Source organism: Macaca nemestrina, chromosome 8, assembly GCF_043159975.1.
Source record: "Macaca nemestrina isolate mMacNem1 chromosome 8, mMacNem.hap1, whole genome shotgun sequence".
Lineage (NCBI taxonomy): Eukaryota > Metazoa > Chordata > Mammalia > Primates > Cercopithecidae > Macaca > Macaca nemestrina.
In genome coordinates this window covers 97,645,915-97,671,697 of record NC_092132.1, presented here as the reverse complement: position 1 = coordinate 97,671,697, position 25,783 = coordinate 97,645,915, and the positions used below count along the sequence as shown (strand labels likewise).

The 25,783-nt window shown below is 41.8% G+C and overlaps 1 protein-coding gene across 5 annotated transcripts in view; it reads right to left on the bottom strand.

The window, feature by feature from the left end:
• The window catches only part of LOC105496922 (protein kinase, DNA-activated, catalytic subunit), a 189,831-nt gene that overhangs the window by 5,703 nt on the left and 158,345 nt on the right, over positions 1–25,783 (bottom strand). For 3 of the 5 annotated variants that reach the window (XM_071068290.1, XM_071068288.1, XM_071068289.1), the window contains exons 73-81: positions 24,596–24,756; positions 21,655–21,866; positions 10,384–10,471; positions 10,133–10,276; positions 6,418–6,622; positions 4,750–4,817; positions 3,411–3,631; positions 3,195–3,287; positions 98–187 (exon numbers count right to left, since the gene is read on the bottom strand). In XM_071068290.1, the coding sequence (XP_070924391.1) occupies positions 98–187; positions 3,195–3,287; positions 3,411–3,631; positions 4,750–4,817; positions 6,418–6,622; positions 10,133–10,276; positions 10,384–10,471; positions 21,655–21,866; positions 24,596–24,756 (1,282 nt within the window). The remainder of the gene's footprint in view (positions 1–97; positions 188–3,194; positions 3,288–3,410; positions 3,632–4,749; positions 4,818–6,417; positions 6,623–10,132; positions 10,277–10,383; positions 10,472–21,654; positions 21,867–24,595; positions 24,757–25,783) is intronic. The other 2 variants (XM_071068291.1, XM_071068292.1) reach the window with 1 other exon arrangement.

The window sequence follows — 25,783 nt, the reverse complement described above, 5'->3', positions numbered from 1 at the left end:
ATGATCTCTCTGAGGCAAAGCTTTCTAAGATTCAAAAGAAAACATGCAATTCGCAGAAGAACAAACTAATACAAAGGAAAATCAAAACCAAACTTACTTATACATTAGCATGTAAGCTCCAACATCATGTTTTCCTGACATTTTTGTCAGCCAATCTCTATATTCACACAGCGGTGCCTTGGGATCACTAGTAAGTGAGAAAAGGGGAATCGGAATTAGGAAGATTTTAGCATTATGTGATTTCAAAGACAAAGATCACCAAGAAGTCACTGAAAAATAGCAAAGCAGCAGGAAAAAATATGACTTTTAACCATATTCAATATTAATACTGAACCCACATTACTCTGGATCTTGAATTTCAATATACCATTATTCATGCTTAATTACTCCTAAAGAAATCCAAGCTATTGCCTACGAAAAATTTAGGTACAAAACCATTAAATACAATAAATTTCCCACTGACAGAGAGAGGAATAAGATGAACTAAACATAACTGTTTATTAACCAGGCATGCAATTCTGCAACTTTGACCTAGAAAGAACCATAACAAGAGGGCGACAGCACAACAGGCAGCTGCTGGAAGCCTCGGGCCATGTCACTACCACAGCCAAAAAGCCCATACAGTTTTGCTAAAGATGGATTATGTCTGTTTTATCCTTATTTAGACCACTTCCACTTCTTTTTCTTTTTTTTTTTTTTTTTGAGATGAAGTCTCGCTCTGTCGCCAGGCGAGTGCAGTGGTGCGATCTCGGCCCACTGTAACCTCCGCCTCCTGGATTCAAGCGATTCTCCTGCCTCAGCTTCCTGACTAGATGGGATTACAGGCAAATGCCACCACGTCCAGCTAATTTTTGTATTTTCAGTAGAGACAGGTTTTCACCATGTTGGCCAGGCTGGTCTTGAATGCCTGACCTCGTGATCTGCCCACCTCAGCCTCCCAAAAGTGCTGGAATTACAGGCGTGAGCCACCACGCCCGGTCACTTTTTCTTTCTTTTGAGACTCTGTCGCCCAGGCTGGAGTGCAGCGGTGCAATCTCAGCTTGCTGCAACCTCCACCTCCTGGGTTCAAGCAATTCTCATGCCTCAGCCTCCTAAGTGGCTGGGATTACAGGCGCCCGCCAATACGCCCAGCTAATTTTTGTATTTTCAGTAGAGACAGGGTTTCGCCATCTTGACCAGACTGGTCTTGAGTTCCTGACGTCAGGCGATCCGCCCACCTCGGCCTCCCAAAGTGCTGGGATTACAGGCGTAAGCTGCTGCGCCTGGCCAGTGCCACATCTTTCTTCATATTTCCAACATGTAGATATACACACAATCCATAGTAAATATGAGAAAATATTTTTTCTTTTTCTTCCAATAACCTTCTGCACTCCTATGAGAAAGTATTTTCTTAAATGACAATGGATGCTTAAGTGAACTTGAAAAGCTGTTTTCAGTGTTTCCTAGGAAAAAGGCAGCACCTGGGCAGTGGGAAACAATGTTATATACATATGTTCAGGTACTTTTGTAAGGAAAGCTTTAACAAGTTTTCCCAATAAAATCTAAAGACAGAACAGCTTCATGTGTGACTTAGCAATTCAATCACTTCAGGTGAAATAAATCTTTTCTAAGTTGCTACTAAAGTTAACTTTAAAAGTAGTCCCCTCCATCTTAAAATTCTCTCCTCCTAGTTTAAAGTGAGATGAAAATTCTTAGGTTATAAAACCGTAGGCTGGGCGCAGTAGCTCAGGCCTGTAATCCCAGTACTTTAGAAGGCCAAGGAGGGCAGATCATGAGGTCAAGTGATCAAGATCATCCTGGCCAACATGGTGAAAACCCATCTCTACTAAATACAAAAATTAGCTGGGCATGGTGGCGCACGCCTGTAATCCCAGCTACTCGGGAGGCTGAGGCAGGAGAATTGCTGGAACCCGGGAGGCGGAGATTGCAGTAAGCCGAGGTCACACCACCGCACTCCAGTCTGGCGACAGAGACACTGTCTCAAAAAAACAAAACACTGTAACATGCTGAATTAAGAAAAAAAATAGCAAGGATTTTAATAATGGGTACTGGAAGTGCCCTGTAAAAAGGCAGTTGGAAATTATTTACATAATTCCATTATGTAAGGTGCTTTCAATTCTCCTGGTACCTATATCAACCCTGTGTGGTTCCACGCTACCATCCCGTCCCACAAATGCAGACAGGTACCACAGGAAAGGCGACACTTGCTTGGCACCTGCATTGTCAGGCAGAGGCTCAGTGCCAGGGCCAGATCTGAATTTGTGAGACTCCAGGAAGCATGCTCATCAGTTGCCCCATATTCCAGGGAAAGTAGAAACAATTCTAAGCAAAGGACTCAAATGTCTGGAACTAAAAGTTGGTGAACACTGCCCTGTAGAGTAATTATCACCTGGGAATATGAGTTTGATAAGAATATGTTTGATTTTTTCAGAAATCTTTCCTGACTGAAGGGAACACTGCTCCTATTTAAAAACTTTTTAGGAAAGAATCAGAGGACATCAAAGAGAAAGAGGCCCTGAAGCTGTTCCTTCATCCTACAGCTTCGTCACCCAAACCTGTCAACTTTGGTTGTCAAAATCTGTCAACCCTCAAAATGTTTCTCACGTTGTCCTTATTTTTTTTTACAAAAACAAAAAGGAAATAAAAAAAACTTGTGGTTAATATACATGTTAATTGTAGAAAACTTGGAAAATAGAGAAAAGGATAAAGAAAAATAAAAAAGCATCCATATCATGACTAGTAATCCCAGCTATTCCACTTTACAGGCTAGTGACACAGGACAGGTTACTTGACCTTTCTGGGCCTCAGCTTCCTCATCTGTATAGCAGTGATAATAATACTCACTTACCTTGTAGGTTGTTGGTGAGAAGTAAATTGGTTCATACACGTTAAAAATTGAGAACAGTGCCTATCCCACAGAAGATGTTTTACTACATGTTATCTGCTAATTTTATTATTATTTCCTTCAACAATTTTTCTTCCCCCCACCCAAAGTTAACATATATTTTGTATTATGGTAAAATATCTGCAACTACTGGTTAGCAGCCAGCACTCCATTTGGTTTATTGACCCAGCCAGCAGACTGCGGGGCAGGCAGTGTGGGCTCTCGAGCGCGCCTGTCACGGCCCCGACCTGCCACTGGAGAAGTGAGGGGAGGCGACTGCTGGGGGAGCAGGGCGTGTGGCCGCCCTTACCTCAGGTAAGCCGCCTTCTCCTCTTGGGACATGGTGTTCAAAAGAAGGTCCTTCAAGGTAACAGTATTTTCAAGCCACTCAATTAATCCTAACCTGAAAGGGAGAATAAAAGGTTAACGAGTAAACCCAAACTGCTCTTTCTTCACTAGAAAAACAGTCCCGTGGACGCCAAGCAATGTGCAGCAGCCTACTGGCTGGGAGCAGCCTGGCAGTTACCTGGAAGTCATGGGCACCACGCTGTAGGTCCTCAGCTGCAGGGCCCTCTGGCTGCAGGCGGAGTCTTGGGCCAGGATCCCATTCATGACCTGGAAGAGCTGCTCCACACGCTGGTCCTGCCGTAGGTCCTCGCCACCCTTCACCAGGAAAGGGTGCTCCCTCTCATTGTGGCCACGGATGATGATGCGCTTGGGCCTTCGCATAGACGCCATGACTGTCACCTTCAAAAATCAGAATGTCACCTCAGGGCACAGGCTAGTGACGTGTCAAACTCAGAGGGAAAAGCCACACTGGCTGTGAGCATTCCTCCGCGGGGCTGCCCTCTGAAGACAGTGCCAAAGAAGAGCAGAGCGTTCAGGCCAGCAACGAATTCCTGCTACCTGCTTGTGCCTGACTACTGTGCCTGCAGAAATGTTGTATTCCTGGTTATAAATACTTGCTTATGAATGTGGATACCCTTAGCAAGCAGCAACAGCCAACATGCAAACTTTCTACAGTGGTAAGCTAATGCTACACATATTTTATAGTGGATACTCACACACAGCTTACTCTTTGAGTTTATGGTATCTTAAATAGAATTGTTGTTCAAACACTGGAGACATTATATTAAGAAACTCAGGGCCGGGAGTGGTGGCTCATGCCTGCAATCTCAGCACTTTGGGAGGATGGGGCGGGTAGATCACCTGAGGTCAGGAGTTCGAAACCAGTCTGGTCAACATGGTGAAACCCTGTCTCTACTAAAAATACAAAAATTAGCCAGTTGTGGTGGCGCACACTTGTATCCCAGCTACTAGGGAGGCTGAGACATGGAGAATCGCCTGAACCCAGGGTGTGGAGGTTGCAATGAGCTGAGAATGCACCACTGCACTCTAGCCTGGGTGACAGAGTGAGACTCTTGTCTCAAACAAAGAAGAAAAAAAAAGGCCAGGCGCACTGTTTCACACCTGTAATCCCAGCACTTTGGGGAGGCAGAGGTGGATGGATCACGAGGTCAGGAGTTCAAGACCAGCCTGGTCAACATGGTGAAATCCTGTCTCTACTAAAAACTCAAAAAACAGCTGGGCGTGATGGCACACGCCTGTAATCCCAGCTACTTGGGAAGCTGAGGCAGGAGAATCATTTGAACCCGGGAGGCAGAGGTTGCAGTGAGCCGAGATTGCACCATTACACTCCAGCCCAAGCAACAGGGCAAGACTCCATCTCAGTAAATACGTTAAACTCGATATATCTGTGATCAACATGGGCTGTTGTCTCTTATTTACTAAAGGCAAACAGATCATTCTCGTATCTGAAGAACGTTCATCAGGACAGGGACTGGGTCACACACCCTCACACCTACCCGCTCATCAAACCCGGCGATTCGCACGTGGTACTCTGGCAACGGCTTTCCCCTACCGTCATACTGACCTAAAACAAACCAGAGCCTTGCTTAGGAACAGCTTGTTAGACAACTGCCTGTATTTTAAAACATGTCTCTTGATCTACTTTTTAAAAAGCCAATCTAACATAAAACTTTTTACTGAAAAGTTTTCATTTAAAGGAAACTGACTTTTAAAAAATGTTATTTCTTGGCCAGGCACAGTGGCTTACTCCTGTAATCCCAGCACTTTGGAGGGCCGAGGCGGGTGGATCATGAGGTCAGGAGATAGAGACCATCCTGGTTTACATGGTGAAACCCCGTCTCTACTTAAAATACAAAAAATTAGCCGGGCATGGTGGCAGCGCCTGTAGTCCCAGCTACTCGGGAGGCTGAGGCAGGAGAATGGTGTGAACTCAGGAGGCACAGCTTGCAGTGAGCCGAGATTGCGCCACTACACTCCAGCCTGGGCGACACGGCAAGACTCCAACTCAAAAAAAAAAAAAAAAAAGTTATTTCTCAATTTGACTGATTATGGAACTTAGCGCTCTATTCTAATAGCATGGACAAATCCTAAATAGAAAAATGATGCATTGACTAGAACACTGCATATTCTCAAGGCCAATCAAGCTGCACATGACAAGGCTTACATTTAAATGTTTTTCTTGGCCGGGCGCGGTGGCTCAAGCCTGTAATCCCAGCACTTTGGGAGGCCGAGACGGGCGGATCACGAGGTCAGGAGATCGAGACCATCCTGGCTAACACAACGAAACCCCGTCTCCACTAAAAATACAAAAAAATTAGCCGGGCGTGGTGGCGGCGCCTGTAGTCCCAGCTACTCGGGAGGCTGAGGCAGGAGAATGGCGGGAACCCAGGAGGCGGAGCTTGCAGTGAGCCGAGATCGCGCCACTGCACTCCAGCCTGGGCGACAGAGCGAGACTCCGCCTCAAAAAAAAAAAAAAAAAAAAAAAAAAAAAATGTTTTTCTTGAATTGAACCATATGCAACTGCACAGTCATTATTAATGACAAAGAAAAGTGTTTCTCCAAATATATTTTTTCTTATACCCACTGAAATGAGAACATGAATAACCAAATTAAAACTTTTTTCTCCTCTGGCAAGTTTGGGGTGAAGAAAATGGAACTTACACAGGTTTCCTCTGAAAAAGTCACGCCTTGAAATCTGGCCAATTTGCTGTGCATCTCTAACCCTAATATTATTATCATTTTTCCTGCAGGTCAGTGACTTATCATTAACTTGTCACTTTAAATGGAACTGTGTACACATCCCAGGAAGTAATCTGCGTCTATACCTGTATTATATTTCTGAAGAAAAGTTATTCAGGAGCAAAGTATGAAATGAATATGTTCAGAGGAAATCTATGATTGCTGTTTACCATTATTACCAAATGAAAATCTGAACATTTGTCAGAATCAGAAATATAAGAACTATAATCTCATTAAACATTTAGTAATGTGTGCTCATTCATAATTATGGATTTTCCTAATGATGAAAAATTTGGTGAATTTTAAAATTCCTTAAAAAAAGAGATAACTGTCAATATCCCAGTATCACTATTCCAGAAACCACAAGTTATTACAGTGCTGTGCTCCTGACAGTACAGTTTTGTCACCCCTGGAGGTTAACTCACCAGGAATCTCCAGCTCATTTCTCAGGAACTCCACTTTGAAGTCGCTCATCCAGGGCGAACATTCTTTCAGATTCCCAGGGGGTTTTGAGTCTTTGTTCATTTTCAAAAGTAGCATGTTGGTAATGTCATTGAAGTCACTGAGCTTCATTCTCAGTAGCTTAGAACCTCCTTTCCCAAAATGTTTATCAAATTCTTTTCCAAAAGTCTGAAATTAATAAGAATTTACTATAAAGACTGATGTTTAGTTTGGACTGTGGAAAGGGCTCTAAGCTTATAAGTGTAATGAACGGAGTGCGCAATGATATATGTTTCTTCTCTGCTTTTAAGATGTATAGTCTTGGTTGGGCATGGTGGCTCATGCCTGTAATCCCAGCACTTTGGGAATCCAAGGTAGTAGCATTACTTGAGCCAAGGAGTTCGAGACCAACCTGGGCAACAAACATTAGCCAGGTGTGATGGCACGTGCATGTAGTTCCATCTACTCAGGAGGCTGAAGCGGGAGGATCGCTATTGAGCCCAGGAGTCTGAAGTGTCAGTGAACTATGATCATGCCACTGCACTACAGCCTAGGTGTCCGAGTGAGATTTTGTTTCTAAAAAAAAAAAATTACAGTTTTGCTTTCCTTGAATATTTCAATACTCTAAAACATCCAGAGTTTGCCTTTTGTTTCCTGTGTTCCATTATAAGTGACATGGTTAATGCCTGTAATTCCAGCACTTTGGGAGGTCGAGGCAGGTGGATCACTTGAGCTCAGGAGTTCAAGATGAGCCTGGCCAACGTTGTGAAACCCCGTCTCCACTTAAAATACAAAAAATTAGCCAGGTGTGGTGGCTCATGCCTGTAATCCCAGCTACTCAGGAGGCTGAGGCAGGAGAATCGCTTGAACCCGGGAGGCAGAGGTTGCAGTGAGCCGAGATCGTGCCACTGCACTCCAGCCTGGGTCACAGAGTGAGACTCCGTCTCAAATAAATAAATAAATTAATTAATTAAATAAATGACATGGTTAACCGGGCGAGGTGGCTCACGCCTGTAATCCCAGCACTTTGGGAAGCTGAGGGGCACAGATCACGTCAGGAGCTCGAGACCACCCTGGCCAATATGGTGAAACCCCGTATCTACTAAAAATAAAAAAAATTAGCTAGGTGCGGTAGCATGCGCCTGTAGTCCCAGCTACTCGAGAGACTGAGGCAGAAGAATCGCTTGAATCCGGGAGGCGGAGGTTGCAGTGAGCTGAGATCATGCCACCACGCTGCAGCCTGGGCGACAGATCAAGACTCGGTCTCAAAAACAAAAAACATGGTTAGTAGTGACTTTTAGTTAATAAATCCTAATAAGGGCTTTAAAAACTTGGTGAAGTCATTTAACTTCTGTGCACTCATTGTCTAGTTACTGTTCTACATCATTATGATGACACAAATAACTAAGAACAAAGTTAAAAACAGTAAAATAAAGGAAGTAGTTCACTAGAAAGAAATGGCTTATAATTTTTGATACCAACTGAAGAGAAAAATTTAAGAATGCCACTTTCTTTAGTAAGAGTCTTTCAAGTTATTATTTTGGGTAATAAACCAGAAAAAATATTATTTAAATAATCTTTTATTTTTATTTTTATTTTTTGAGACAGAGTCTTGCTCTGTCACCCAGGCTGGAGTGCGGTGGCGCTATCTCGGCTCACTACGACCTCCACCTCCCAGTTCAAGTCATTCTCTTGCCTCACCCTCCCGAGTAGCTGGGACTACAGGCGTGCACCACCATGCCCAGCTAAGTTTTGTATTTTTAGTAGAGACAGGTTTCACCATGTTGGCCAGACTGGTCTCGAACTCCTGACCCTGTGATCCGTCTGCTTCGGCCTCCCAAAGTGTTAGGATTACAGGCGTGAGCCACCGCGCCCAGCAGATATGTTTATTCCTAAAAGCAATTATTATAAGTACTCTACCTTGGAACATATTAATTATCTCTCTGCATTAGCCTCTACTTAGATATTTATTTGAATTATAATTCTGATATCAAATAAAAAATAAATCTCAAGAGCATTACTAGCAGTTACTCAACAGTTGTCATGATTTACCTGATCATCTCTATTTAGAAATGTTCTTACCAAATTTATAACTAATGTCACAACATAAATCTGGTGTAAATGAAACGTGCTCTATTTTAAGACAATCCACTATAGGAAAATTGACATATATAAAACAGATTTCTTCTTTGATCTACTGATGTGGATGAAAAAAGTAGAAACAATGTTCAATTCTTAGAATACATGGAAAGATTAGCTATTTCCAAACATAATCAGCATTATCCTTTCTGAAAGGCATAATGCCCTTAAGGATCCTCTAAAGTGATATTTGAGGCACTTTATTTTGGTAGATTATTCTTTGAAAGAATGTAAGTTATTTTTGATTTGGTACAAGGTGGAAAGTTCTGGATAAATTTTCTAAGGTACTAGAAATAAAACTCCAAACACATCTCCTGCCTGAAAGGAACAAAGGAGGCCTCTGTGCACCCTGCAGGCTTGGGCAGGATCAGGTGCTGCTGCAGGGGGAAGAACTGTGCTGCCCATGGATAGCCCTGCAAGGCAGTCTCAGGGCTTCCAGCAACAAAGTGGCCATGAATTCCGAGACAAGAGACAACGTGCAGACTGGCTGCCCAGACTGGCTGAGGCAGCAGTATGCTGGGGGCAGACTAGGCCAAAGGCTGTGTAGAGGCGGTGCTGCTAATGGGTATGGGTTTCTTTTTGTGGCGATGAAAATGTGCTAAAATTGATATGGTGATGATTTCATGACTCTGTGAATATACGTAAAACTGCTTTAAATGGATGACTTAAGGGCCATGTGAATTATATCGTAATAAAGCAGTTATTTAAAAAAGGATAAAGCTCTTCCTTTGCACTATACATAGTGGAACTTGAGAACTCTGGCAACAAGAGTTCCAAGACTTATCTAAGCCCTTAAATTTCTTGAGGTTTAATGAATAAAAGTAATTTTGACAAAAACTAGAAAGAAAAGTCAGTATGACCCAGGCTAAGCAGAGAGAATGTAAAGTAAGGTGTTTTAGGTGAGAGAGGAAGAACACTCGACTCTTCTGGAGATCACAGTTGGGGGAGGGTTGGGAAAGGCTCTAAAGGAGAAACGATGCTGCTGCCAAGACCTAAGGGCAAGTCTCCAGATGGAGGAGGGAGAGAAGGAGCCAAGCAGGCTGCAAAGGTGTGGCAACTGGGCTGACTGCAGTCTACTTGCTCCATCATTCCCATCAAATGATGGTGTGTTTTCCTTCCAACTCCAGCATCCTCTGAAAGATCTCACACTTACCACACTTGTCCTAGGCACAGCTCTTGGTAAGCAGTTTTGTCACACAACCCCTTTGTATTTGGGGACTGGATCCTGAGCACCCAGAACTGTGCCCCGAACTAAGTGCTTGAAAATACTTATCAGCTTATTTAACACAAGCCATCTGAAGAACTGGAAATACCAATCTAGATGTAACTTTCAGATCTAAAAATCTGAGCATGAACAACATGTAATGAAACTCTGAGGTTTTACCTACTAACCCACATGCTACCAGCCAACCTAAAAATATGTTATCAGTGTGTCACAGAAAGCATGAGATCTAAAGCATTCAACAGACGTTTTAAATCCAGACTGTTAAATCATTAAATGTAAATATTGACTGTCACAATGATTCTGCTATCATAAAGGCAGGCTGTGCCAGTCCATACCTGAATAAACTTCCTTCTAAAGGCCCCCAGGCCTGGAGCTTTTGGGTCACCCAACGCTGCATACATTCTTTCATACATTTTTTCAATGTTTTTTTTATTTACAGGGGTTTTTGCTAGTTCAGCTTTTACATCATTGCTCCAATCCTGTTGGGGAGTGGGGGTGGGGAAGGTAAGAAAAAAATCAAATTAGATTGCAATTAAGTTTTACCCAAGTTCTATGTTTTATGTGCCAGAAGCTGTTCTATCATTACCTTAAAGAGCAGTTCAGGATTAGAGAGCTGATCTAAGGCGTTAATAAAATCTTGAATCACTCCTCCTTGATCCAACTTACTTTTAATCCTATTTAAAAAAATTTTACAAAGTTTAGGTAATCAAGTACCTTCCAAAAATCAATATATATTTTATATATTATACATATATAAAACAATGTATGTTATATATTATACATATATAAAATGTATGTTATATACAACTAAATATAATTTATACATATCATATATATAGATATATAACCAACTATAGTAATTTAAAATTCCATCTAATGTTAAAATGAAGCAAGAAGCATCTATTTAATCAAGAGATGAGGTTCTTAAAAACCAATTAATCCGATCCTACTCAAACTATTCCAAAAAACAACAGAGGAGGGAATACATCCAAACTCATTCTACAAGGACAGTATTATCCTGATACCAAAACCAGACAAAGACATATCAAATAAAAGGAAAACTACAGGGCAATATCCCTGATGAACATTAATGCAAAAATACTCAACAAAATACTTGCAAACCAAATTCAACAGCACATTAAAAAGATTATTCATCATGACCAAGTGAGATCTATTCTAGAGATACAAGGATAGATCAACATACACAAATCAATCGTATCAACACAACAGAATAAAGGACAAAAACCACTGATCATTTTAACTGATGCTGAAAAAGCATTTGAAAAATGCAACATCCCTTCATGATAAAAAAAAAAAAAACTCTCAAAAAACTAAGTATAGAAGGAACATACCTCAACACAATAAAAGCCATATACGACACACTCATAGCTGGTGTCATACTGAACAGTGAAAAACTGAAAACCCTTTTCTAAGATCTTGAACACGTTAAGGATGCCCACTGTTATTCCACATACTACTGGGAGTCTTAGCTAGAGCAAGTTGACAAGAGAAAGAAATAAAGCGTATCTATATTAGAAAGGAAGAAGTCAAATTATCCTTGCTTGCAGATGATATGATCTCATATTTGGAGACATCTAAAGACTCCACCACAAAACCATCAGAACTGATAAATTCAGTAAAGTTGCAGATACAAAAATCAATACACAAAAATCAGTAGCATTTCTATATGCCAGCAGTAAACAATCTGAAACAGAAATCATAAAAGTAATTCTATTTACAACAGCCACAAATAAAAGAAAATACTTAGGAATAAACTTAGCCAAAGAAGTGAAAGATCTCTACAATGAAAACTGTAAAACACCGATGAAAGAAATTGAAGAGGACTCAAAGAAATGCAAAGTTGGCCGGGCGCGGTGGCTCAAGCCTGTAATCCCAGCACTTTGGGAGGCCGAGACGGGCGGATCACGAGGTCAGGAGATCGAAACCATCCTGGCTAACATGGTGAAACCCCGTCTCTATTAAGAAATACAAAAAACTAGCCGGGCGAGGTGGCGGGCGCCTGTAGTCCCAGCTACTCGGGAGGCTGAGGCCGGAGAATGGCGTGAACCCGGGAGGCGGAGCTTGCAGTGAGCTGAGATCCGGCCACTGCACTCCAGCCTGGGCGACAGAGCGAGACTCCGTCTCAAAAAAAAAAAAAAAAAAAAAAAAAAAAAAAAAAAAGAAATGCAAAGTTACCTCATGTTCATGGATGGGAAGAATCAATACTGTTAAATCTGTCCACACTACCCAAAGCAATCTACAGAGTCAACACAATCCTTATCAAAATACCAATGACATTCTTCACATAGAAAAAATAATCCTAAAATTTGTATGGAACCACAAAAGACCCAGAATAGCCAAAGCCACCCTGAGTAAAAAAGAATAAAACTGGCACAATCACATTATCTAACTTCAAATTATATTACAGAGCTATAGTAACCCAAATAGCATAGCACTGGCATAAAAACAGACACATAAGTCAATGGAATAGAACAGAGAACCCAGAAATAAATTTACACAGCTGCAGGGAACCAATTTTTTGACAAATGTGCCAAAAACATACATCAGGCAAAGGACAGTCTCCAATAAATGGTCCTGGGAAAACTGGGTATCCATATGCAGAATAATGAAACTAGACCCCTATCTCTCACCACATACAAAAATCAAATCCAAACGGATTAAAGACTGAAATCGAAGATCTCAACCTATAAAACTACAAAAACAAAAACAGGAAACTCTCCAGGACACTGGTCTGGGCACAAAGATTTCTTGAGTAAATACCCCACAGGCACATGCAACCAAAGCAAAAATGGACAAACAGGAGGATCACATCAAGTCTAAAAGCTTCTGCACAGCAAAGGAAACAATAAAGAGAAGAGACAACCCACAGAATGGGAGAAAACGTTTGCAAACTACCCATCCAACAAGGAATTAATAACCAAAATATGGCCGGGCACGGTGGCTCACGTTTGTAATTTCAGCACTTTGGGAGGCCAAGGTGGGTGGATCACAAGGTCAGGCATTCAAGACCAGCCTGGCGCTGTCGCTACTAAAAATACAAAAATTCGTGGGGCATGGTGGTGCTTGCCTGTAATCCCAGCTACTCAGGAGGCTGAGGCAGGAGAATCGCTTGAACCCGGGAGGCGCAGGGTGCAGTGAGCAGAGATTGCCCCACTGCACTCTACCCTGGGCAACAGAGCAATACACTGTCTCAAAAACAAACAAACAAACAACCAAAATCTATAACAAGCTCAAACAACTCAACAGGAAAAAAATCTAATCTCATTTTTAAATGGGGCAAAAGATCTGAATAGACATTTCTCTAAAGAAAACATATAAATGGCAAACAGGTATATAAAAACATGCTCAACATCAATGAACATCAGAGAAATGCAAATCAAAACCACAACAAGGTATCATCTCACCCCCAGCAATAACGAATGCTGGCAAGGATGTGGAGAGAGGACCCCCATATACTATTGGTGGGAATGTAAACTAATACAACCACTATGAAGAACACTCTGGAAATTCCTTAAAAAAACTGCAACTAGAAGTACCATATAATCTAGAAATCCCACTGCTGGATATATACCCAAAATAAAGGATATCAGTATGATATCTGCACTCCCATGTTTATTGCAGCACTATTCACAACGGCCAAAATTTGGAAGCAACCTAAGTGCCCATCAACAGACAAATGGATGAAGAAAATGCAGTACATACATGCAGTAGAGTATTATTTAGCCATAAAAAAGAATGAGATCCTGTCACTTGAAACAACATGGTAGAACTGAAGGACATTATATTATGTGAAATAAGTCAGGCACAGACAGACAAACTTCACATGTTCTTACTCATTTGTGGAAGCTAAAAATTAAAACAACTGAACTCATGGGGAGGGGAGGAGAGGTGGAAAGTGGGGATGGTTAGCAGGTACAAAAATATAGTTAGGAAAAACAGGATCTAGTATTTGGTGGCACAACAGGATGACTACAGTAAACTTTTATTGTACATTTAAAAATAACTAAAAGAGTATAACTGGAATGTTTATAACACAAAGAAATGATAAATGCTTGAAGTGATGGATACTCCACTTACCCTGATGTGATTATTACACACTGAATGCCTGTATTGAAATATCCCATGTACCCCATAAACACAGACACCTACTATGTACCCATAAAAATTAAAACTTAAAATTAAAAAAAGAGCTGCTCTTAGATAAAAGCCAATCTTGCAACTGATGTTGACATTTTGACATATATAACTAGACATATATAGTTTCTGAAGTTACGTTATGAAAGAGAAGAACACTTTTTTAAAAAACAGGGTCTCACTATGTTACCCAGGTTGGACAGCAGTGGCAACTGACAAGTTCAGTCACAGCTCACTGCAGCCTTGAATTCCTGGACTCAAGCAATTCTCCCACCTCAGTCTCCTAAGTAGTTGGAAGTACAGTCATGCACCACCATGCTTAGCTTATTTTTACTTTAATATTTTAGAGATGAGATCTCACTATGTTGCCAAGGCTGGTCATGAACTCTTGGCCTCAAGTGATTCTTCCACCTCAGCCTCCCAAGTAGCTGGTATTATAGGCACGAGCCATCATGCCCAGCAAGGTCACTTTATTGACACACTGTCTTTCACATCTTTTTCACTTCTTTCATTTTTCAAGACAACAGTTGTCTGTTCAGAGAAATGGTATGGTGGGCAGGGCCTCAGCAGGGCAGGGGTGTGTTCACAGACAAGCCACCCACTAACCAGAACAGAAGCTGGGCCTCAGCCGGGCATGGTGGCACACGCCTCTAATCCTAGCACTTTGGGAGGCCAAGGCGGGCGGATCACTTGAGGTCAGGAGTTCGAGACCAGCCTGGCCAACGTGGCAAAACCCTGTCTCTACTAAAAATACAAAAATTAGCTGGGCATGGTGGCACACGCTTGTAATCCCAGCTACTCTGGAGGCTGAGGCAGGGAGAACTGCTTAAACCTGGGAGGCTGAGGTTGCAGCTGAGATTGCACTGCACTAGGTGACACAGCAATACTCCGTCTCAAAAAAATAAATAAAATAAAATAAAATTAAATTAAATTAAAAAAAAAAAAGAAGCTGGCACTTTTCTTCATCTTGTCAAAATCAATACATTCAAAATAATGAGGCAGATCCGCTCATAATTAAAAACAAACAAACAAACCCTAACACCTCATGATGGAGAATGCCACTAAAACACTACACATTTTGTGTACAAAGCATCCCTGAAAGAGTCGTGCACTATTGCTTACTCGTCATCAGTCTCAACTCATAAATCCATTTAAGAGTGGACAGGATGGAATAGGAACAGCTACTGTCTCCAGCTCCCAGCGTGAGCGACAAAGAAGACGAGCGACACAGAAGACGGGTGATTTCTGCATTTTCAACTGAGGTACTGGGTTCATCTCACTAGGGAGTGCTGGACAATCGGTGCTGGTCAGCTGCTGCAGCCCAACCAGAGAGAGATGAAGCAGGGCAAGGCATCGCCTCACCTGGGAAGTGCAAGGGGGAAGGGAATCCCTTTTCCTAGCCAGGGGAACTGAGACACACAACACCTGGAAAATCGGGTAACTCCCACCCTAATACTGCGCTTTACCAAGGGTCTTAGCAAACGGCACACCAGGAGATTATATCCCACACCTGGCTGGGAGGGTCCCACGCCCATGGAGCCTCCCTCATTGCTAGCACAGCAGTCTGCGATCTAACTGCAAGGCAGCAGCGAGACTGGGGGAGGGGTGCCCGCCATTGCTGAGGCTTAAGTAGGTAAACAAAGCCACTGGGAAGCTCAAACTGGGTGGAGCCCACAGCAGCTCAAGGAGGCCTGCCTGTCTCTGCAGACTCCACCTCTGGGGACAGGGCACAGCTAAACCAAAAAAAAAGCAGCAGAAACCTCTGCAGACGCAAACGACTCTGACAGCTTTGAAGAGAGCAGTGGATCTCCCAACACGGAGGTTGAGATCTGAGAATGGACAGACTGCCTGCTCAAGTGGGTCCCTGACCCCTGAGTAGCCTAACTGGGAGACATCCCCCACTAGGGGCAGACTGACACCCCACACCTCACATGGAGGGGTACACCCCTGAGACCAAGCTTCCAAAGCAAGAATCAGACAGGTACACTTGCTGTTCAGCAATATTCTATCTTCTGCAGCCTCTGCTGCTGATACCCAGGCAAACAGGGTCTGGAGTGGACCTCAAGCAATCTCTAACAGACCTATAGCTGAGGGTCCTGACTGTTAGAAGGAAAACTAACAAACAGAAAGGACACCCACACCAAAACCCCATCAGTACGTCACCATCATCAAAGACCAGAGGCAGATAAAACCACAGAGATGGGGAAAAAGCAGGGCAGAAAAGCTGGAAATTCAAAAAATAAGAGCACATCTCCCCCTCCAAAGGAACGCAGCTCTTCGCCAGCAACGGATCAAAGCTGGACGGAGAATGACTTTGACGAGTTGAGAGAAGAAGGCTTCAGCCCCACAAACTTCTCAGAGCTAAGGAGGAATTACGTACCCAGTGCAAAGAAACTAAAAATCTTGAAAAAAGAATGGAAGAATGGATAGCTAGAATAATCAATGCAGAGAAGGCCATAAACGAACTGACAGAGATAAAAACCATGACATGAGAAATGCGTGACAAATGCACAAGCTTCAGCAACCGACTCGATCAACTGGAAGAAAGAGTACCAGCGACTGAGGATCAAATTAATGAAATGAAGCGAGAAGAGAAGTCTAAAGAAAAAAGAGGAAAAAAGAAATGAACAAAGCCTTCAAGAAGTATGGGATTATGTGAAAAGACCAAATCTGTGTCTGATTGGTGTGCCTGAAAGTGAGGGGGAAAATGGAACCAAGTTGGAAAACACTCTTCAGGATATCATCCAGGAGAACTTCCCCAACCTAGTAAGGCAGGCCAACATTCAAATTCGGGAAATACAGAGAACGCCACAAAGATACTCCTCGAGAAGAGCAACTCCAAAACACACAATTGTCAGATTCACCAAAGTTGAAATGAAGGAAAAAATGTTAAGGGCAGCCAGAAAGAAATGTCGGGTTACCCACAAAGGGAAGCCCATCAGACTAACAACAGATCTCTGGGCAGAAATTCTACAAGCCAGAAGAGAGTGGGGGCCAATATTCAACATTCTTAAAGAAAAGAATTTTAAACCCAGAATTTCATATCCAGCCAAATTAAGTATCATAAGTGAAGGAGAAATAAAATCCTTTACAGATAAGCAAATGCTTAGAGATTTTGTCACCACCAGGCCTGCCTTACAAGAGACCCTGAAGGAAGCACTAAAGATGGAAAGGAACAACCGGTACCAGCCATTGCAAAAAACATGCCAAAATGTAAAGACCATCGAGGCTAGGAAGAAACTGCATCAACTAATGAGCAAAATAACCAGTTAATATCATAATGGCAGGATCAAGTTCACATGTAACAATATTAACCTTAAAGGTAAATGGACTAAATAGTCCAATTAAAAGACACAGACTGGCAAACTGGATAAAGAGTCAAGACCCATCAGTTTGCTGTATTCAGGAGACCCATCTCATATGCAGAGATACACATAGGCTCAAAATAAAGGAATGGAGGAAGATCTACCAAGCAAATGGAAAACAAAAAAAAAGCAGGCGTTGCAATCCTAGTCTCTGATAAAACAGACTTTAAACCATCAAAGATCAAAAGAGACAAAGAAGGCCATTAAATAATGGTAAAGGGATCAATTCAACAGGAAGAGCTAACTATCCTAAATATATATGCACCCAATACAGGAGCACCCAGATTCACAAAGCAAGTCCTTAGAGACTTACAAAGAGACTTGGACTCCCATACAATAATAATGGGAGACTTCAACACCCTACTGTCAACATTAGACAGATCAATGAGACAGAAAGTTCACAAGGATATCCAAGAATTAAACTCATCTCTGCACCAAGCGGACCTAATAGATATCTACAGAACTCTCCACCCCAAATCAACAGAATATACATTCTTCTCAGCACCACATCACACTTATTCCAAAATTGACCTCATAATTGGAAGTAAAGCACTCCTCAGCAAATGTACAAGAACAGAAATTATAACAAACTGTCTCTCAGACCACAGGGCAATCAAACTAGAACTCAGGACTAAGAAACTCAATCAAAACCGCTCAACTACATGGAAACTGAACAACCTGCTCCTGAATGACTACTGGGTACATCATGAAATGAAGGCAGAAATAAAGATGTTCTTTGAAACCAATGAGAACAAAGATACAACATACCAGAATCTCTGGGACACATTTAAAGCAGTGTGTAGAGGGAAATTTATAGCACTAAATGCCCACAAGAGAAAGCAGGAAAGATCTAAAATTGACACTCTAACATCACAATTAAAAGAACTAGAGAAGCAAGAGCAAACACATTCAAAAGCTAGCAGAGGCAAGAAATAACTAAGATCAGAGCAGAACTGAAGGAGATAGAAACGCAAAAAACCCTCCAAAAAAATCAATGAATCCAGGAGTTGGTTTTTTGAAAAGATCAACAAAATTGATAGACTGCTAGCAAGACTAATAAAGAAGAGAAGAGAGAAGAATCAAATAGATGCAATAAAAAATGATAAAGGGGGTATCACCACCAACCCCACAGAAATACAAACTACCATCAGAGAATACTATAAACACCTCTACATAAATAAACTAGAAAATCTAGAAGAAGGTTAATTTCCTGGACACTTACACTCTCCCAAAACTAAACCAGGAAGAACTTGAATCCCTGAATAGACCAATAGCAGGCTCTGAAATGGAGGCAATAATTAATAGCCTACCAACCAAAAAAAGTCCAGGACCAGATGGATTCACAGCTGAATTCTACCAGAAGTACAAGGAGGAACTGGTACCATTCCTTCTGAAACTATTCCAATCAATAGAAAAAGAGGGAATCCTCCCTAACTCATTTTATGAAGCCACCATCATCCTGATACCAAAGCCTGGTAGAGACACAACAAAAAAAGAGAATTTTAGACCAATATCCCTGATGAATATCGATGCAAAAATCCTCAATAAAATACTGGCAAACCGAATCCAGCAGCACATCAAAAAGCTTATCCTCCATGATGATCAAGTGGGCTTCATCCCTGGGATACAAGGCTCGTTCAACATATGCAAAACAATAAACGTAATCCAGCATATAAACGCAACCAAAGACAAAAACCACATGATTATCTCAATAGATGCAGAAAAGGCCTTCAACAAAATTCAACAGCCCTTCATGCTAAAAACTCTCAATAAATTCGGTATTGATGGAACGTATCTCAAAATAATAAGAGCTATTTATGACAAACCCACAGCCAATATCATACTGAATGGACAAAAACTGGAAGCATTCCCTTTGAAAACTGGCACAAGACAGGAATGCCCTCTCTCACCACTCCTATTCAACACAGTGTTGGAAGTTCTGGCTAGGGCAATCAGGCAAGAGAAAGAAATCAAGGGTATTCAGTTAGGAAAAGAAGAAGTCAAATTGTCCCTCTTTGCAGATGACATGATTGTATATTTAGAAAACCCCATCATCTCAGCCCAAAAATCTCCTTAAGCTGATAAGCAACTTCAGCAAAGTCTCAGGATACAAAATTAATGTGCAAAAATCACAAGCATTCTTATACACCAGTAACAGACAAACAGAGAGCCAAATCATGAATGAACTTCCATTCACAATTGCTTCAAAGAGAATAAAATACCTAGGAATCCAACTTACAAGGGATGTAAAGGACCTCTTCAAGGAGAACTACAAACCACTGCTCAGTGAAATAAAAGAGGACACAAACAAATGGAAGAACATACCATGCTCATGGATAGGAAGAATCAATATTGTGAAAATGGCCATACTGCCCAAGGTAACTTATAGATTCAATGCCATCCGCATTAAGCTACCAATGACTTTCTTCACAGAATTGGAAAAAACTGCTTTAAAGTTCATATGGAACTTGCCAAGACAATCCTAAGCCAAAAGAACAAAGCTGGAGACATCACGCTACCTGACTTCAGACTATACTACAAGGCTATAGTAACTAAAACAGCATGGTACTGGTACAAAAAGAGATATAGACCAATGGAACAGAACAGAGTCCTCAGAAATAATATCGCACAGCTACAGCCATCTTATCTTTGACAAACCTGAGAAAAACAAGAAATGGGGAAAGGATTCCCTATTTAATAAATGGTGCTGGGAAAATTGGCTAGCCATAAGCAGAAAGCTGAAACTGGATCCTTTCCTTACTCCTTATACAAAAATTAATTCAAGATGGATTAGAGACTTAAACATTAGACCTAATACTATAAAAACCCTAGAAGAAAACCTAGGTAATACCATTAAGGACATGGGCATGGGCAAGGGCTTCATGTCTAAAACACCAAAAGCAACGACAACAAAAGCCAAAATTGACAAATGGGATCTCATTAAACTAAAGAGCTTCTGCACAGCCAAAGAAACTACCATCAGAGTGAACAGGCAACCTACAGAATGGGAGAAAATTTTTGCAACCTACTCATCTGACAAAGGGGTAATATCCAGAACCTACAAAGAACTCAAACAAATTTACAAGAAAAAAAACAAACAACCCCATCAAAAAGTGGGCAAAGGATATGAACAGACATTTCTCAAAAGAAGACATGCATACAGCCAACAGACACATGAAAAAATGCTCATCACCACTGGCCATCAGAGAAATGCAAATCAAAACCACAATGAGATACCACCTCACACCAGTTAGAATGGCAATCATTAAAAAGTCAGGAAACAACAGGTGCTGGAGAGGATGTGGAGAAACAGGAACACTTTTACACTGTTGGTGGGATTGTAAACTAGTTCAACCATTATGGAAAACAGTATGGCGACTCCTCAAGGATCTAGAACTAGAAGTACCATATGATCCAGCCATCCCATTACTGGGTATATACACAAAGGATTATAAATCATGCTGCTATAAAGACACATGCACACGTATGTTCATTGCGGCACTATTCACAATAGCAAAAACTTGGAATCAACCCAAATGTCCATCAGTGACGGACTAGATTAAGAAAATGTGGCACATATACACCATGGGATACTATGCAGCCATGAAAAAGGATGAGTTCGTGTCCTTTGTAGGGACATGGATGCAATGGAAACCATCATTCTCAGCAGACTATCGCAAGAACAGAAAACCAAACACCGCATGTTCTCACTCATAGGTGGGAACTGAACAATGAGATCACTTGGACTCCGGAAGGGGAACATCACACACCAGGGCCTATTATGGGGAGGTAGGGGGAAGGGATTGCGTTGGGAGTTATACCTGATGTAAATGACGAGTTGATGGGTGCTGACGAGTTGATGAGTGCAGCACACCCACATGGCACAAGTATACATATGTAACAAACCTGCACGTTATGCGCATGTACCCTAGAACTTAAAGTATAATAATAAAAAAAAAAAGTGGACAGGATGACACTTGAGGCCATCTACTGAGTCCTAATTAAAAGGAGGAGTCTTTCTGTGTATTTTAAACTACAGGACAATTTCAGGAGCTGATTTCAAAAATCATCTCAACTAGTCTATCCCAAGCAACCATGACCATATGAGCAGAATGTTTTGTTAGCAATGTAAGATGAAAGTATTTTACAAAGGAGATACATCCTGTAACAAGTAACATACCCAGAATAGATATAATCAACAAAGCGACAGCTAAGATTATTCTTCAATGACAACTAATTAATTTGGAAACAACCGTAGGTGTCCACATGTGTGCTTTAACCACATTTTTATAACCTGTAGTATCTGAGCAACGTATTCTTTCTGTAATATTACCTACCTTGCCACAAACTCTTTATTCTTATGACCAGTAGAAGTATCCTTGAAGGAATAGCTTTCGCTGCTTATGATGAAGGGATAAACAATAGCCTGCGGGTAGTTATCAGTGATTTCTTCCACGGTGTGCTGAACAGCAATGGCTTGGTCTTTGTCCAGTAAGGCCACCATGTGGCTGATCCAGCCGATGAACTGCCAGCAGGGAACGGAAGAGATCTAAAATAGAGAGCTGAAACTTAATGCTGAGTAAAACATCTCACATCACCTGTTATAAAAGTAACATATGTCCAAAAAAAAGAAAACTGAGAAGTATAAAAACACAAGTACAAAACAAGTCTTCCATCCCTCAGCTCTCTTCTGCTGTGGCAATCACTGGACTCTCCCAGTCACTTTCTGTGCAGAACAGTCTTCTGTTGCAAGAATGGAATCACACGAGACAGCTAGTGCTGGTTGTTCTTGGACAGACGTATAGAAAAATCTTCTACTTCATTCCTCTTGGCAGCTGTGTAGTATTCCATGTTGTTTACTGCTCTATAATGAATATTTCAATTTTTTATCACAGGTAATGTTGCAGTAGACATCTCTGTACACATAACTTTAGTTTTTTGTTTGTTTTGTTTTGTTTTGTTTTTTGAGAGGGAGTCTCGGTCTGTCGCCAGGCTGGAGTGCAGTAGCATGATCTTGTCTCACTGCAACCTCCGCCTCCCGGGTTCAAGCAATTCTCCTGCCTCAGCCTCCTGAGTAGCTGGGACTACAGGCGCATGCCACCATGCCCAGCTAATTTTTGTATTTTTAGTAGAGATGGGGTTTCACCATATTGGCCTGGATGGTCTCAATCTTTTGACCTCATGATCTTCCTACCTCGGCCTCCCAAAGTGCTGGGATTACAGGCATGAGCCACCGCACCTGGCCATGGTAAAGAATTTTTTAAATTTTCATTTCTAAAAGTATTAGATTGACTATTTTCCAAAGTCTTTACCAACACCGGACATAATCAACTTTTAAAATCACTGTCGAGTTGAGATTGTGCCACTGCACTCTAGCCTGGATGAGAGCGAGACTCCGTCTCAAAAAAAAAAAAAAATTACATCACTGTCAATCTGAGAAGTGAAAAACATCTAATTTAAATTTTCATGTTTCATTATTAGTGAGGCTGAATGTTCCATGTTTATTTGCCTTACGTCCTTTAATCACGCATGCATTTCCTCTCACCATTTTCTACTGGTCTGTTGTGACCATTTATTTTGTAGATTGCCAATGTCAGCTTTCTGTTTCTTGTATGTGTTGCAAACGGTTTTGTTTTTTTTTTTTTAGTTGGTTGTTTTTTTTAAGACACAGTCTTGCTCTGTCGTCCAAGCTAGAGTGCAGTGGCATGATCTTGGCTCACTGCAACCTCCACCTCCCGGGTTCAAGTGATTCTCCTGTCTCAGCCTCCCAAGTAGCTGGGTTTACAGGCACCCGCCACCAGGCCCAGCTAATTTTTGTTTTTTTTTAGTAGGGTTTCACCGTGTTGGCCAGGCTGGTCTTGAACTGCTGACCTCGTGATCTGCCCGCCTCGGCCTCCCAAAGTGCTGAGATTACAGGCGTGAGCCACTGCGCCTGGCTTTTTATTTTTTTAACTTTGTATACGGTATTTTCTTTTTCTGTATAGAAGTACTTCTTTTCTTTTTCTGTACAGAAGTCAAACTATTTTGCTTCATGGATTCTGGTTTTTGTTTCTTCGTTCCAAGACCATTTAAAAAAATGTGTTCACATTTTTCTCTGATACTTTTAAGGTGTCATTCTGAAGATAAAATCTGATGTGTTTGGAATGCTGGCGTGAGGCTTGAGTATGGACAAGTTTCCTGAGTGCAAGTGTGCACTGAGGACAGCATGGCGTGTGAGGACGGATCAGTTCACACACCTCACGTAAGCTCACAGAGAGGCTACCGGCTCCACTGCACGTGTCTACTGGGTGTTTTGACAACGCGGAGTGAATACTTTATGTCCTCACAAATTCAAATGCTGTTTTTATCATGTATAAATATTATATTATATTGGAAAAAAAAACCATAATGAAGTTATTTAATTATTTGCTCACTTACCTTGAAGAAAACACATACATGTTGCATTTCTGAATTTACCTTAACCTGTTTAATACCTACTGAGAAAGTCTACTATTCAGAATGTAGAAAAAGGTAAAGGGAGTGGTTAGGGCCCTAAAAGTCAAACTGGGTCCCTGTTGCCCAGAGATCAACATTATTTAAAAACTCACCATGCAAAGCTAATAGAGATCGAACCATGTAACCCTTTTTGAACCATTACATTTTCAACTCAAAGCTTGGCCCTGTCTTCCAGTTACATGTCTATAAAAGTCAACTACGAAGACTTTCAGAGGCCCTATGCTTTGCAAATGAAGTCAGTGGAGCCTTCCTGCACACAGACAGAGCCCAAAGGACAGGAGTGCAACTGGCAGTGCAGCCCTTGGTGGGGCCAAGGGGTAGGTCACGTGGAGGGGTGCGGGTTCCTCCCATGTCCACACACTGACCCCTCACTCCTGCTCACAGGTCTCAGACCCCTCTGGACACCGTGCTGCTGGAAGGTGCTGTGCTCCTGGGAGGTGGGATGCAAGCTGAACTTGCTCACTCCCTCTGGGCTAAATGACAGGTGAGCACTGGGCACAGCAAATGTGACTGGGCACAGTCACCCCGCCTCCAACTCTCTGGGTCCTTGTTCAAACACAGTGTTCTTATGTCTTATCAACACCCACGGAGGAAAATGGGTAAATGCGAAAACTCGTCTTTGCAGCTTTAAATTACCTATGTCCTCAGAATGTAGCAGAATTCACACCTGGCTGGGAAAAGCTATAATACACGAACTGCACATATTAACGCGTTTGGATATAAATAAGCATATCTTTACGTTCTGTAAAGTTCCTTACCGCCAAGTCGAATAAAGACACCAACCTCTTTTGTCATGAGACTCAAAGTCTCCTCTGGATACCGTTCTATAATCTGAAGTAATCTAGGAAACTTCAATCTGGCTTCATTGGAATTTAATTTTAAAGCTTTCAACATTTTCTCCACCACAAGTGCTGGATACGCCTGCAGTTCTGCAGAATCAGTAACTATCAATGACACCAAAGAAGAAAGCAAAGGTCAATATATCTACTTATCCATAAACTATGACCTTAAATGCTAACATGTTCCCTTTTTGCCTTGTATTTTTTAGTGTCATTGTTCTTTTTTTGTTGTTGTTGAGACGGAATCTCGCTCTCTTGCCCAGGCTGGAGTGCAGTGGTGTGATCTTTGCTCACTGCAAGCTCCACCTCCTGGGTTCAAGCCATTCTTCTGCCTCAGCCTCCCGCGTAGCTGCCACCATGCCCGGCTAATTTTTTTGTATTTTTAGTGGAGATGGGGGTTTCACCATGTTAGCCAGGATGGTCTCGATCTCCTGACCTTGTGATCCGCCCACCTCGGCCTCCCAAAGTGCTGGGATTACAGGCGTGAGGCACTGCACCCAGCCATTGTTCTTTTCTTAACTACCACTGTACACCAACAAACACCAGGTACAGTTTTGTATCTATCCTGAAGCCAAATCCTTCCATTAGAGTGCCCATTCTGCACGAAGCACAGTTTGAATCCTGGGCTGGGAACACAAGGGGCAGTTGGTGGTTACTGAATTTATTCCAGGAGCATGAAGCAGGCCACATGAGCCAGTAATATTGAAGCTGCAAGCAAAATATCAAAGTATAAATTAAACACATGGAAAGAGAGGACCACTTAACTCCATTTAAATGTAGGTCACGTTGCTTAGACAGGCCATTCATTGTCTATCTCTCTCTTTTTTTTTTTTTTTGAGACGGAGTCTCGCTGTGTCACCCAGGCTGGTGTGCAGTGGTGCAATATCAGCTCACTGCAACCTCTGCCTCCTGGGTTCAAGCGATTCTCCTGCCCCAGCCTCCTGAGCAGCTGGGACTACAGGCATGGGCCACCACACCCAGCTAATTTTTTTGTATTCTTAGTAGAGTTGGGGTTTCACCACGTTGGCCAGGCTGGTCTCAAACGATCCACTGCACCTGGCTGCCACTGTCTCTTAAAAAGACAATAGGATTTTCAAAATATTTGTAATTTGAAAACAAATAGGAGACCAAA